At 38.2% G+C, this 13,936-nt stretch overlaps 1 protein-coding gene across 1 annotated transcript; it reads left to right on the top strand.

Moving 5' to 3' along the window:
• The first annotated feature begins 1,906 nt into the window (after positions 1 to 1,906).
• SCOC (short coiled-coil protein) lies at positions 1,907 to 10,836 on the top strand. Its single transcript, XM_014853420.3, is given in 5 exon segments — positions 1,907 to 1,958; positions 1,961 to 2,077; positions 7,244 to 7,315; positions 7,693 to 7,776; positions 9,258 to 10,836. Coding segments are annotated over 5 exon segments (468 nt in total). The 3' UTR covers positions 9,401 to 10,836.
• The last annotated feature ends 3,100 nt before the right edge of the window (positions 10,837 to 13,936 follow it).

Below are 13,936 nucleotides of genomic sequence, written 5' to 3' on the forward strand. Positions count from 1 at the left end.
TTTATGGTATATCAACTTCCAGGTACTGGTACTCTCCTTTCTAATTTTCTTCTTGTCTGTTCTTGGGTCAATACCACATTTTTAAAAGTTGCTTTTAAAATAGAATTATTATATGATTTAGCAGTTCCCCTTCAGGATATATATCCAAAAGAATTGAAAGCAGAGTTTCAAAGAGATATTTGCACACACTGTGTTCCTAGCAGCATTCATTATAGCTAAAAGGTGGAAGCAACCCAAGTGTCCATTGATGGATGAATGGCTAAACAAAATCTGGTATATACATAAAGTGGAATAATATTCAGCCTTAAAAAGGAAGGAAATTCTGACACATGCTACAACATGGATTAAACTTGAGGATATTATGCTAAGTGAAGCAAGTTAGCTACAAAAAGATATACTGTATGATTCCACTTACATGAGGTATCTAAAGTAGTCAGATTGATAGAGACAGAAAGAATGGTGGTTGCCAACGGCTGAGGGTAGAGGTAAATGGGGAATTGTTGTTTCATGGGTATAGAGTTTCAGTTTTGCAAGATGAAGAGTTCTGGAGATTGGCTGCACAACAATGTAAATGTACTTAACACTACTGAACAGTACACTTCAAGATGGTTAAGACGATAAATCTTTTTTATGTATATTTTACCCTATTTAAAACAAACAAAAAAATGTTTTTCTAGCAAAAAAACGTTGCTTTTAAAAGTTCTCTTAGTCTTTGGTGTTCTGCAGTTTCACGACGATGTGTCCAGGTGTGGAATTTTTTACTTCAATCATGCTCAAGAATAAGTCCTTCTTGAATCTGAGAAGTCGAATATTCCACAATTCTGAAAAGTTCTTAGTTATTACTCCTTGAATACTGCCCATATCCATTCTCTCGTCTCTCTTTTTGACACTCCTATTAGATTTATATTGGATCTTTCCTTCATTTATTTAGCTCCTGCAATGCATTGTAGTAAATTTCCTCAAATTGTGTATTGTAGTTACCAGCCAAATGTACAGTTCTCAAACACTGAATGGAAGATTTTTTAAAATGCATTCTTTAAAAAGATTAAGGCTTTATGTCAGCAAACTGTGCCCGAAGTCAAAAGTGAAGAAACAAGTAGACATAAGGTTCATCTCTACAACTCAGAAGAATGTGCCAAAGCCAAAACAATAAGGTGTTACTATGTTGTACTCAACCAATATCAAAAACAAGCAGGATTCTGTTTTGTATCAAGCCAACGGTATCAAGCCCGATTACATTATATCCGAAAGCCTGGCAACATAGCATTTCACACTGCGTGTATGACCTTGAGCAAGACATTTATCTTAAGCTGCAGTTTCTTTCTGTGGGTTTCTGTGAGGATCAAATGGGATAAGGTGAGCGAAAGCGCTATATATCAAAGTACTATTAAGGTATTTTCTCAATTCTAAAATATTACTAAACGCTCAGGTGCACTATGGATTTAATAGTTTGGGGAGGATGCGGAGAGGAACAATCCACTAGAGGTACATTTATGGCTTTCCGATTTGAGAAATTAAAAAATATGGAAAAGTATGCTTTTACAATTGAGGAACCTCAGTATGGCAATGGCTTTCTTTCTCAATGTCCGTAAATGCCCTCTTCTTGAATTTGAATGATTTCTCTCGCCCCCAGCGTTTGGTTTTGCTAACCTCCCTCCTGACAGCTGTCAGAATTTCCACAGTAAATTTCTGACCCCAATTTTCTGGGTCCTGTGAGACTGAGGAGCTACTTCGCTCGGACTGGCTTTTACGCGCTTCCAGTAGCTTCTGCACTGTCATTGGCTGTTGCTCTTCCCGGACCCGCCCACAAGGATCTCAATCCTCATTGGACGCCAATGTCCTTCTGTTAGGGCAAAAGGTGGATCCCGGAGCTTTGACAGAGGACGATTGGGGCGTCGGGCAGCTCATGCGCAGGCGTGCCTTCTTGAGAGGGGATTGGCGGGCGACTGGGCGGGACTCCCTTCCCGGCGCACGCTCTGTGGGCGGACAGGGCGGAGCTATCGGCTTCCGTTGGTCCAAGTGTTCCGGCCTGAGGCATCCTCCCGAACCCTCTCCCTCCCGGCGCCTCGAACGGCAGGTGAGGGCCGTCTTGAGCCGCGGAGGGCCTGGCCCCAGGCGACTGGAGTTGCGGCCTCGGTACCGCCGAGGGCCTGGAGGGCGGGGCGGGCTGGATGCGGCCCGGGGCACCGGGGCTCCGGGAGAGCGGCCCCGGGCCTGGGTGTTTGGTGGGCGGCTGAGGCCTGCTCCCTGCAGAACCCCTGCGCAACCTCTTTTTCTCATCGTCTCCTCGTTATTGAGCCCGGAGGGTCCCGCGGCTCCTGACTCGGACATCCTCCGCCTCCTCCCGCTTCTCCTGGGCCGAAGGCCGCTGTCCAGCCCCCCACCCTGAGATGGGACTGCGGGAGGGGCGTTGGGGGTAGGCTGGGACCTGGCTCGCCCGGACTTGCCCGTGGCTGCTCTGCCCAGAGCCCGGGAGATGGGGGGATTGGACGCCGAGGCGGGAAGGGAGGCGAGTGAGCGGTAAAATGAGTGCTGGCGACATCCAGGCGCTGAAAGCAGCTCCCGGGTTAGTTTCCTCATGGGCTTCTCTCAAGGGTCCTGCTGAACAAGTTTTAGAGAGTTAAGATTGGAAAGGAGAAAGAGGATACATTCCTGAAAGGCAGGACTTTTGTTATACAGTTTTCACCGATTCCAGTACTATGACGTAACAATGTTAAGGATGCTATGCTATGCTCCTAACACTGTATCTGTACCTGAGAATCCAGAGCTATGCCTGCATATTCTGTGCCTGTACTCATCGATTAACATTACATCGATTAACTCATTACAGCTAACCACTCTGGGGATCTAGCTTCTGTTCAAAGCCTCATTTGGCCAAACAGTTCCTTAATCTTTTGGAATTTGAAACTGGATATGTCTAACCAGAACAGATCAGAGCTTGAACGGAGCTAAAACCAACCATGTTGAAAGCTGATGCAGCTTTAAGGGAATGAAATTTATCCTCAGTTGCTTAGTTAGTAGAAATATCAAAGGAATTTGACATTAAGGGTTGCAAAATGTTTAGCAAACTTAGAGCCATTTTAAAGTTTCTTCCATTTCATGATGGAAAAAACTATATAAAGTTAGACCTGGGTTCAGATTCTTGGTACAAACATTGGCTGTGAAATTTAAGGCAAGGTACATATTCTTTCTGAGATAGTGTCTACATCTGTAAATTGCAACGTCCTTCTGTTGATTTCTGAACTAATATATGTAAAATATTTAGTATATTAATGGACAGTGACATCATTTTAGTAGTCTTACCAGTTCACTAGTAAGTGGATGACACGATGAAAATGACTTTTAGATGCAGAAAAGTTGGGTGGTTGAGGTTAGACAGATATCAGGAAAATGTCTCAAAATCTCAGGTCTCAGGTGTGAGCCTACCTGTGGTTGCATGGTGGAAAAAACTAGACTGGGACATTGGCTGTAGTCTTGGCTCTGTAGTTAAAACTACTGTCATCTTGAGTAAGCCATTATCATCTTTGGCCTTGGTTTGTTTATTTGTAAAATAAGGCAGCTGGACCAGATGGTTTTTCTAAAATTCTTTTCCTGGCCTGAATTAGAGCTAAAACGGGGAGAAGATAATAGCTAACATTATTGAATACCTACTATGTACTAGGTATGTTGCAAGCAGATCATATATATATCAACTCATTAAATTCTCACAACAAAACTATGACGTACATGCTGTTCTCATCCTCATTTTACAGATGAGGAAACCGAGGCTGAGATATTAACCTTGCCCAAGGTTCGAGAGCTTATAAATAGCAGAGCTAGGATTTGAATCCAGGTAATCTAAATTCTTGTTCTTAATCACTGTGCTTAAACTGCTTCTTGAGAGAAGGATGTTGTGGTACCATTCAGGATAGTACAAAAGAAGGTAGAGAGAAATTTGGTAAAATGATAGTCTTCGGTCACAGTTAGGTGTGTGGGCATGGAAAGTGGGTCTGTCCTAATGCTTGCCACACTTCCTGGTCCTTGTTCTCTCCATACCTTCTGCTTCCTGGACTTAAATTATCAAAATTCTAGATTTTCTTCCACTGACCAAGACTAGATGAAGATAGGCGTCAAAATTTACTGTGATTTTTGAGAAAAGTTTTTGAGATTTGACCTAGGCTTAGGTGAGAGTTGAAGAATCTCAGAGAACCATATCCATTTCGGAGCTAAGGCAGATTTAGGATAAACAGAGCAGCCTTAGCACCCCACGTTCATTTCAGCGTCCCCGTACTTGAGGTACTTTGGTCTAGGTTCTCTCTCTTTTCATGGCAGATTTGCATTTATGTGTAGGAGCAGGAGTTGAAAATGAACTCTTAAGAGCACATCTGATATGGAATTTGATTGATATGATAGCAACTATAGATTGAAAAAAAGGATTTTATAGTTAAACAACTCAGTCTTGTATTGAGTACATATTATGACATAGTACTGTGCTAATGTAGACATGAAGTTTGAAGATTGGTCCTATTTTGAAAGAAAATAAAATCCATGGTTAAAATACTTCGATATAAAGAGCTCAACAAAACTTTTAATCCCATACATGAAATAAATCAGTTTATTACTCTAAATTTACTGAAAGACTTTGAATATATACAAGAGTAGCGATTTGAGGCCAGTCTAGTTAATCACATCACAATAAGAGGAAATTGCTATGTGTCTCTTTTGTTGCTGTACAGAGGCGGCCGGTAATGCTCTGGTCTGCTTTATTAAAGAGCAGTGCCCTTTTGCACAGGGCTGCCATGTATGCTTGGGCAGGTTCTGCACTGTGCAACCCTCAGGGTGCACTCTTACCAAGACCATGATGTGAGTGGTGCTCTCTCGGGTTGTGTGGTATATCCTGTTGCACTGTCCTCGTGCCTGGCTTTTGTGCTCTTGCCTCCACTCCCATCTTGAAGGTGTTTTTCTAAGAGTAATTTTTCCTCTATTAAAGCCCCCTCCATCCTGTTTTTCTGTGTTTTTTTCCTTCATTTTTCAGATGAAGTCAAACTTGATAAGCCATGCATAGATTTTCTATTGTTTGGGTTACAGTGGCCAAAATTTCAGAAACTGGCTTCTTTTTCTTTACCTTCTACACTAGTCAGTCTGGTTTTGTAGAAGACTTTTTGGTTTAATTTTAGTATTAGACTGAAACATAAGCAAAAAGACGTATACCCCATCCCTGTACTATATCTGATTTCAAAATCAGGTACATTGATTTCATGATTATCTGTTGCTTTGGCTTGTCTATCTTATAACTTTACAATTTTGTTTTAGCTGTATTCTCAAAAACACTAAATACTGGAAATTTGAAGCACTTTTTATATATTATTTAGCAGGAGAAGTAGCCAAGTTTCAGTCTGCTATTGCTCAGTACTCCCATGATCACTTACTTTTGCTTTTGGCTGTTGCCTCTGTCATCCCTCTCAGACCTTCTTTAACCAGAACAGTGGATGAAATGGTGTGAAAAGTGCTCTTTTCTCGGGAAGTGCCAAATAAAGTTTTCACTGCTAACACTCTTCCTTTTCAATTATAAAGAGACACGTTGATGGAATGGAGAGAGTAATTTTTGAAGTATGGTCTTCACGTACTACAATAGGTTGAATAACTTAAAAACTTTTGAAAAGATTTTTAGTAATCAGCCTACTTGAATTTATATAGATGTACTAATATACATATACTTTCTCTGAAATACAAAGAACTGGAAAATTAAAACCATGTGAAAAAGATGTGAGGGAGAGCAGCTTTAATGCTGGATAAGTGGGAAAATGCTAGAAGACTTGGAGTAGATTGATTAAGCATTAAGTTAATTTTATACCACTTATAAGTAGTTAATTCTTTAATAATGCTATGTAAAGGAGGTTTAATATCTTTCATTTTTAGACTAATGAGTGATCTTTTGAGAGGTGGTTTAAACTGAGCATTCTGTTTCCAGGATTGTGGTAGTATCTGATGTGTTACACAACTAACTAAAGCTGTGAGGAAATGTACAACACACTGATAACTCTTGATGGTGATTCTAGTTCTAGTATGTAGATTTCCTTATTCAATAGGTTTGGGTCCCACTGTTTAGCATATGGAGGCATAAGAACGCCTTGGGTATAGTCTGTGCTCAGTGAATACTTGTTGAAAGAGTAACAGTGACAGGTCTAAACTGCTTCTGTGAGTAGATTGGTTAACAAATCTGTTTTCAGTAATAATCTGGTAGCTTTATTTAATAAATTTTGAGCACATTAAATGTACAATGAATGTTAGCAGTAGAGCAGAACATGTTTCACAGGAATTTTGTGCTCTAACATTTTGGAGCCTTTTATACAGACAATAAAATGTTAATATTTATATACGTATTTACATCCTAGTTAATCTGTTTTAATCATAACCAAGAGGTGACAAGTGGACATTTTTCATTTATTCCATGTTAGTGTTTCAGATACCTGGTATTTTTCTTTTGAACTTTATGTATTAAAAAGTATTACACAGTAAATGTAAAACAATACCTTAATAAGTATTTTTAAATAGATTTGTCTTCATCCCTACCACAATCCCTAATATGAGTTTTTTCCATTTTGCTGTGTTTTCTTTATCCATACTTATGTATACTTTACATAATTTTCATCATCCATGTGATTATAGTCATCACAGTTATTTTTAATAGTCACTCGATTAGAAACTGCAACTATAATTAACCAGACAGACTCTAAATAAACAGTTTATATTGTTTCCATTTTAGTGGGTTATAAATAGGTTGAAGTGAAGATTTTTTATGTATATAATTTTTTCCTCCTTTGTAATTTTCCTTAGGCTAAATTTCCAAGACTAAAATTAGTTACTAAAAAATATTTAAATGTTTTTATGAATCTCATTTATTACCATACTGCTTTCCAAAAAGACTACATATTTAAAATTTGTGTCCAATATTTGGTATTTGTTTTTCCATAACTTTGCTAGCATTAATCATAGTCTTTTAAAAAATAATAAATGTAAGTGGTGTTTTACTGTGTATTTTTTTGATTACCAAGAAAGTCATCATTTCCTCGTGTTTAGTTAATACTTGTCTTTGTAAACTATTTGTCCATATCCTTTGCATATTTACCCATTGAGTATTTACTTTAGTCTGAGAAACAGTAAAGCATGTGCAAAGGGTCCTACTGGGCCACATAATTTTCTTTTGAAAAACAAGCTTATATTTTATTACTGTATGTGTTTTTGTTTCTTTTTCTTATTGCAGACCATTCATCAAGGATTTTCTGTCCAAGGCCCAAAAGTTTGTTACCCAAGATGATGAATGCTGACATGGATGGTATGTTCTTTATTTCCCTTTTTTCATGTTCCTGGTTTTGTGAATATTAAGCACAAAATATTTTGTGCTTTATTAAGAATGGAAAGACAGAAAAGCAATAATTAGAAGATGTGGATCTTGGCTCATTTACTTATTTATATCCCATCTAGTTCTAGAAGAGATTTAAGGCAGCTTTCATTCCTTAACTGTGAGATGTTGCAAAACATTTTCTCTTCACCTTGGTGTCCTTATCTGCAATGTGGGGATGTGAGTTTTTACTTCACAGGGCTCTTGTGTAAGTCAGATGATGAACGTAAGACAGTTTGCAGATCAAGCGCTACACTACACAAATGGTACCTAATGCTAATTAACAGTAAATTCAAACCTTTTTATTACAGCAGTTGATGCTGAAAATCAGGTGGAACTGGAGGAAAAAACACGACTTATTAATCAAGTGTTGGAACTCCAACATACACTTGAAGGTTAGCTTGCATTTTGTAGTTTTCTTGAATAACATCCAATTAATTAAAACTGTAAGTATTTATGTTGCTAAATTTTGTGTGTGCAGTTTTAAAAAGTATAAACTTTAAAGTCCATTTCATTAGGGTTTTTTTCCCCTCCTGCCTGTAGCTTTGGCTGGTGATTTTAAAGAGCAGCTAGGCTCCAATAAGGAAGTCAAATCGTGTTCTTATGCTTCCTTCCTTAAGGTCTCACAGAATGCCATTCGTACATGAGAGCCCCTTTTAAGCCCCCGTATTGTGTTAGTAAGTCCACTTTAATAAAGCTCATACCAAAGAACAATGCATTAGCCTCTGAGAGTAAAAGAGATTGATCTGAGTTTTTTCATTTTCTAAATGTCTTGCATAAAATTAATACTACCACTGAAACATCTTTTGGTTTTCATTGAAATTAAGAGGTTATGTTTTTTGCTTTTTGACACCAGAGTGTCATGTCACTCCAGTGGCTTCCCATTTCACAGTTACAAAAACCAGGTTACTCTCTGGAAGTCGACTGCTTCCCTTTGACCTTTCAGAGTGACGTCACACGCACCATCTCGTACATCCCCCTCAGACACTCTGACCTCCTTGCTGTTCTGTCAGCATGCTTCCACTCCAGGTCTTAGCAGTCCCTGTTCTCCTCTGCTTCAACTGTTTTCCCTTAGTTACTTATCTATATGGCGCATTCTCTCACTTCTTTTTGGTCTCTGGTTAGATTCCCTTTATCAAAATGGCTCTGACTATTCTGTATAAAAGGACAACTTCCCTTTTGCTTCCTGTGACCCTTCCCTTTCTTGCTTTTTCTCCTGACCCTCACTCCAAGCCCCTAAATGCACGTGTGCCCACGTGCACATTAGAATGTCAACTCTGTAAGGACAGGCACCTTTCTTGTTTGCTACTGTTGCCTCTGGAACAGTGCCTGGCTCTTACAGGGCATCCAGTACTTAATTGTTAAATGAATTAATGGAGGTAATGTTTTATTTGATCATTAAGAACTGTGTCTTTTGACTTTCTTGCTAATGTAGAAATACAAAATGATCAATTGCTTAGAAACTGTCTATATCCAGTATATGAATTCAGTTGTGTTCACCTACCGCATTTTCGTAAGCATTTCTAGTGAACACATTATGGTTTTACGTTGATAAGACATGAAACAAGATTCACATTTTAAAAACAAAGTCCATATTTTTTTTAAATAACCATTTTAAGAATTAAGTACTCTACATAAATGCTATTTACAAAGCATAAATATTTCACATTTAGTCCAATGTGAAATCTCTCTTTAGGAATTTTCAGTAAATTTTCAGTTTACTTTGCTTACCTTAATTTCTAAAGTAATCTGAATTTAAAAACAGAAAATTTAAGGATTGTGTATCTCTTTAATGAATGAATCTTAATAAGCGTTTTATAATATGGAGTCATTGCCACCATTTTATTGATAATAGGCTTTTTTATTTTTAATGTAGATCTTTCTGCAAGAGTAGATGCAGTTAAGGAAGAAAATCTGAAGCTAAAATCAGAAAACCAAGTTCTTGGACAATATATAGAAAACCTCATGTCAGCTTCTAGCGTTTTTCAAACAACTGACACAAAAAGCAAAAGAAAATAAGGGATTGGTATCCCTTCTGTTTTATGGAATTGCTGCTGATCTTTTTTTCTTTAAACTTGGATAGATTCCAAAAGTTATAGTTCTTTTGTTTGTGGCTTCATTGAATATTTATGAAGATAATGTCAGATCTAGGCAAAATTAAGAGCATTAACAGAAGACTTCCATGAGTTTGTGTATTATGTTAGTCTATGAAAACGTGCAAATGTATTGTAGAGACTTTATAATTAGAAATGCACATATTTACGAAACTTGAAATTGTTTTATTGAATTTGCATTGATTTATAGGTTTAGCACTGTCTTTTATTATAGGCATAGTACAAGACACAAGGAAATAACCACCATGTTGTGAAAAAGTGACCAAAATCATGTACTAAATGCACAGCTTTATGTACCCTGTCCGCCATCGTGTGCCTCTTCTCCATTTGCTTCTTCCCATTTTCCTTCCTCTAGGGAAAAAATTGGTTTCACGTTTGTAAAAGTGATTTCACTAGTTAATCACCTTTGAGAGTAACCTGAACTCTAATTGTTGAAACTTAACCAAAATAAGTACTTTCTCAGTTAGGCCTTGTTGTTATATTTAGTAATAAGATAGGGTTGCTGGTTTCTCTTTAATCAGTTGAAAACAGAGGCTATAAAAATGATTTTTCTTTGAAATTGCATTGTCAAATTGGGAAGATTTGATGTTAAAAACTTCCCTTTGCACAAAATAACTCACTTGGTATCTGAAAAGATGAGTTCTGGTTGTGTGTGTGTTTGACATAGAAAATTTTGAGAAAAATACAAGTAGGATGGAAAAAGTACTTGGTAAGTAGTAGTAACTAACTCAAAATATTTTTACTCCAGAGACATGTTCTCTCCAGCACAGACAGATCTTTTGGGGAACATATATGAAAGTGGATTAAGTTTGACTAACCTGATCTAAACCACATCTAGAATAGTTACAGAAAGTTTGGTCTCAAGGTTTATTTGCAGGATCTAGCAGATCAACTTTTGCAAAATCCTGTACGAGTGTATTAGTATCAGAATCATGAATAAATGGGAGAGTTTTACATGTACACTAATTGATACTTTCTCAGTGTTTTCTCTACTTCTCCCAGAATTTTTTGTAAACCCAACTACTTGATTTTCAGAGTTTTAGTCATTCTTCAACAATTTTTAAAAATTTAGTTTGTAGACTCCATTTGGTAAGGAAATTAGTATCATAAGTGTAATGTTAAAATGTTAAATAGAAAAAGATATCCACTAATATAGCTTATGGTTATTAGATTTGGGCCACTTTTAATCATGGAATAATAATGTTTGTATTGGTGTAAGATTCGATGACTTTAGCTGTATGAATAGTCATACTGCAAACATTTTGCATCCCTTTTGTGACCTTACATTTAAAATTGTGTTGCAATTATGCTTTGCTGTTTAATAAAAAGCTATTTCAGAGATTGTCTGTGTTTTGATATTGTTGGCTAAGTAATCAGGGTGTGTGTATATATAGTGGTGTAGCAGCATATCCAGGGTTATTCAAAGTGAAGGATAAGTAGCATATCTTATTACTGGATGTTTAGGGGAATACTAGTTTTATTAAAACAAATGTTACAGGATATTATACATTAATTTTAAAAATAAAAGAATTCGAACAAGGATCCAAGATTGCAAGGGGAAAGGTGGATTGTACTTTTTAGGTTACACTAAGCTCTGGAAACAAGAGATGCAGTGATAAAGAATATAAAATAATATAAAAGTTTCCCTCCCAACTAAAAGTTATGGGGTGAGCACTGCAAGCTAGCAGGCTTTGTTCCACATAATCATTCAGGGACTTGAGGATGGCTTTGCCATTTTCCACCGTGGCTTCCAAGTCACTCTAATTATCATTATTCTCATTTGCAGGAAAAAGTACATGGAGAACATATGCAAGGTTTTAAGTGTTGGGCCTGCCTAGAAATGGCTCATAGGTTTTCTCACGTTCCAGCAGTGTGGAGACTTAGTTACACCTAGATGCAAGAGGAGCTGAGAAATGTAGTCCCTGGCTGGAAGGCATATTCCAGCTACAACTTTATTAATATGGAAGCAGAGGATTTTGGTGGCAACTAGCAGCCTCAGTCGCAGTCCTCTTCTCCTGCTGTTACATATCTGTGTCCAACCTTCTTCACACACAGAACATACTCAACCCCTCCTCATCCCATTACTGATTCAGCTGAACATCCAGGATCTCTATCAAGGTCCATCAGTTGTAGATGTGGCTTCTAATAGTCTTATGATCTCAAAACTGATGAGCAAATTATTTGCTCTCACCCTCACCTCTGCCCATTTATAGTGGGGTAGTGGGGATGGGATACCCAAATAAAAACTCTCAATTTGGAAAATGGAATAAGGGAAAGCACTTACTGATGCAAAGCAGTTGTGGAATACTCCTAGGAGACCCCGTGAATATTCTGTCCCTGGTAGTGGAGAGGGTCCTTAATTAGACCTTGATTCTGATCTCTGGCAAAGGACTCCCCTTGTCCATTGCCATCCATGGCTTCTCTCTGGAAAGTTATTCCTTATCCAATTCCCCCATGGCTCTGACTGAAGTAGAGGTTGGGAGTGTGCCCTTCCTGGGAGTTGTGAAGACTACACTTCTTGCTGGTGTGAGCTTGGTACCCATCACTTTAAGGCCAAGCTCAAATTTCTTAGGTAGTACAATTCCCTCAAAAACTCAGCCTTCTGGTCTCTATGCTTCTGGTTCCATATGCTAGGAACCATCATCAGGCTCTTTTCTAGACTAAATTCTCAAAGTATGCTTTCTTTGTTTCCTTCCTCACAGGGCCCTGCCTCTCTCTAACAGAGGCTACCTTGAAACCAACTGAAAATAAGACTGCACTGGGAATGCTATGCCCAAATTACCACTGCAGAGGTGCGTCCCTGTCTTGGCTTAACAGCTGGCAGAGAAGTCTTACTGGGCTTCCCCCTCCACTTCCCACACCTCAAAAATAAAGCAATTTTGAACCTTTTCAGCTATTCAGGGTACAGAAGCAACTTGCTTTTCTAATCCTGTGTGTGAGGTCCTAATACCTGATCTTTCTCTACTCCCATCTCTGCTTGGAAACTGGTAACTTCTTTCTTGTGATACCTTGCTAAAAGCATCAAGAAACAGCCAATTCATTTCATATTCTGTGTTTTCCAACAGCTATCCCTGGAGCTTCAACTCAGTAGTGACAAAATGTTACCTGAAATACATGCCCCACCATCTGCCTGTCGTGTAAATGGTAAACCAGTGCCACATATTTTGTATTCATATGGCAGTCTCTCATTTCAGGGTATCAAATTCTATATTAGAAATATATGAGGTGGACAGTGTGCACAGGGGCTGTGCCTAGCTTCTGACAAAGACTCTCTTTGACCAAACTTTAGCTAGGCAACTGAGCCCTCTTTTCAGCTAGGCCTCATCTTAGGTCCTGTCTTTGGCCTGCCTAGTCCAGCTTTAGCAAGAATCCTGCTAAGTCAGTTTAGAGAGAGTTCCCCCACCCTCAGGATCTGATCACCTTGGCCTGCCTTTAGCAAGAATCCTGTTAAATCAGTTTAGCAAGCATCCCCCTACCCTTAATGTCTTCTCTTCATAATTTTCCATCCACCAAACCCCACCCCCTGCTCATTAACTATAAATTCCCAGTTGTCTTTGTTGTATTCAGAGTTGAGCCCGATCTCTCCCTGCTAGTGCAACAGTATTGGCACCTATTATAATACTCATGAATAAAGTTCCTAACTGTTTTAACAAGTGTCACAATAATTTTTTCTTTAGTACTTACTAGCTCTAAATGCTGGTGGAATGATGACTGGCAGGGAAAATTGGCATACCCCTTTTCCTTAGGGTCCCCCAGTAGGACTTCCATCAATACTGACACCTACTAGCATTCCATCCAAAATCTGTCCTCTTTATATTCCCTTTGGACTTTACTTATAGCAAGTTACTATCAATCATAATTCCCTATCTGGACCTCTTGGGACCAGTTGTTCCAGAATTTGGAATTTTTCACATTTCAGAAAACATTCATATGGTTTGGGGCAGCACCTGTAATCAAACTGTTAACATTTTTGTAGCAAAATATGCATTTAATACTAAATGTGATAACTAAAGACTATATAAAAGCCTGTAAGCAAGGTCAGGTTTGGCTGCCAAATGAGTTTTGGTGTCAAACATGAAAAAACTTGATTTTCAAAGATTTTTGGAATTTGGAATTGTATGTGTAGCAGCAAAACATTTCGTAGAAAAGTAACCAAACTCATCTGAGCATGTCGTTCCTACCAGTTTATAATGTCACATTTCTATTCCTGTCCATTAACTCTTCCTCTGATCTACTCCCTTTTCCAAAAGAAAAAGGAGAAATTAATTATAGAATCTAGAATTAATTTTGTGGTCCAAAGCAAAGCAAAATTGATTCTTTATTCTTTAAGATGTGAAGCATTTCTTTGTTTTCCCCTATCATGAGTGAACACCCTCTAGTGGTTGTCCTCAGATATTTCTTCAATGCTGATATACAAAATACCAGCAAAAGACCAGAGATT

The sequence above is a fragment of the Equus asinus genome, chromosome 3 (assembly GCF_041296235.1).
Source record: "Equus asinus isolate D_3611 breed Donkey chromosome 3, EquAss-T2T_v2, whole genome shotgun sequence".
Lineage (NCBI taxonomy): Eukaryota > Metazoa > Chordata > Mammalia > Perissodactyla > Equidae > Equus > Equus asinus.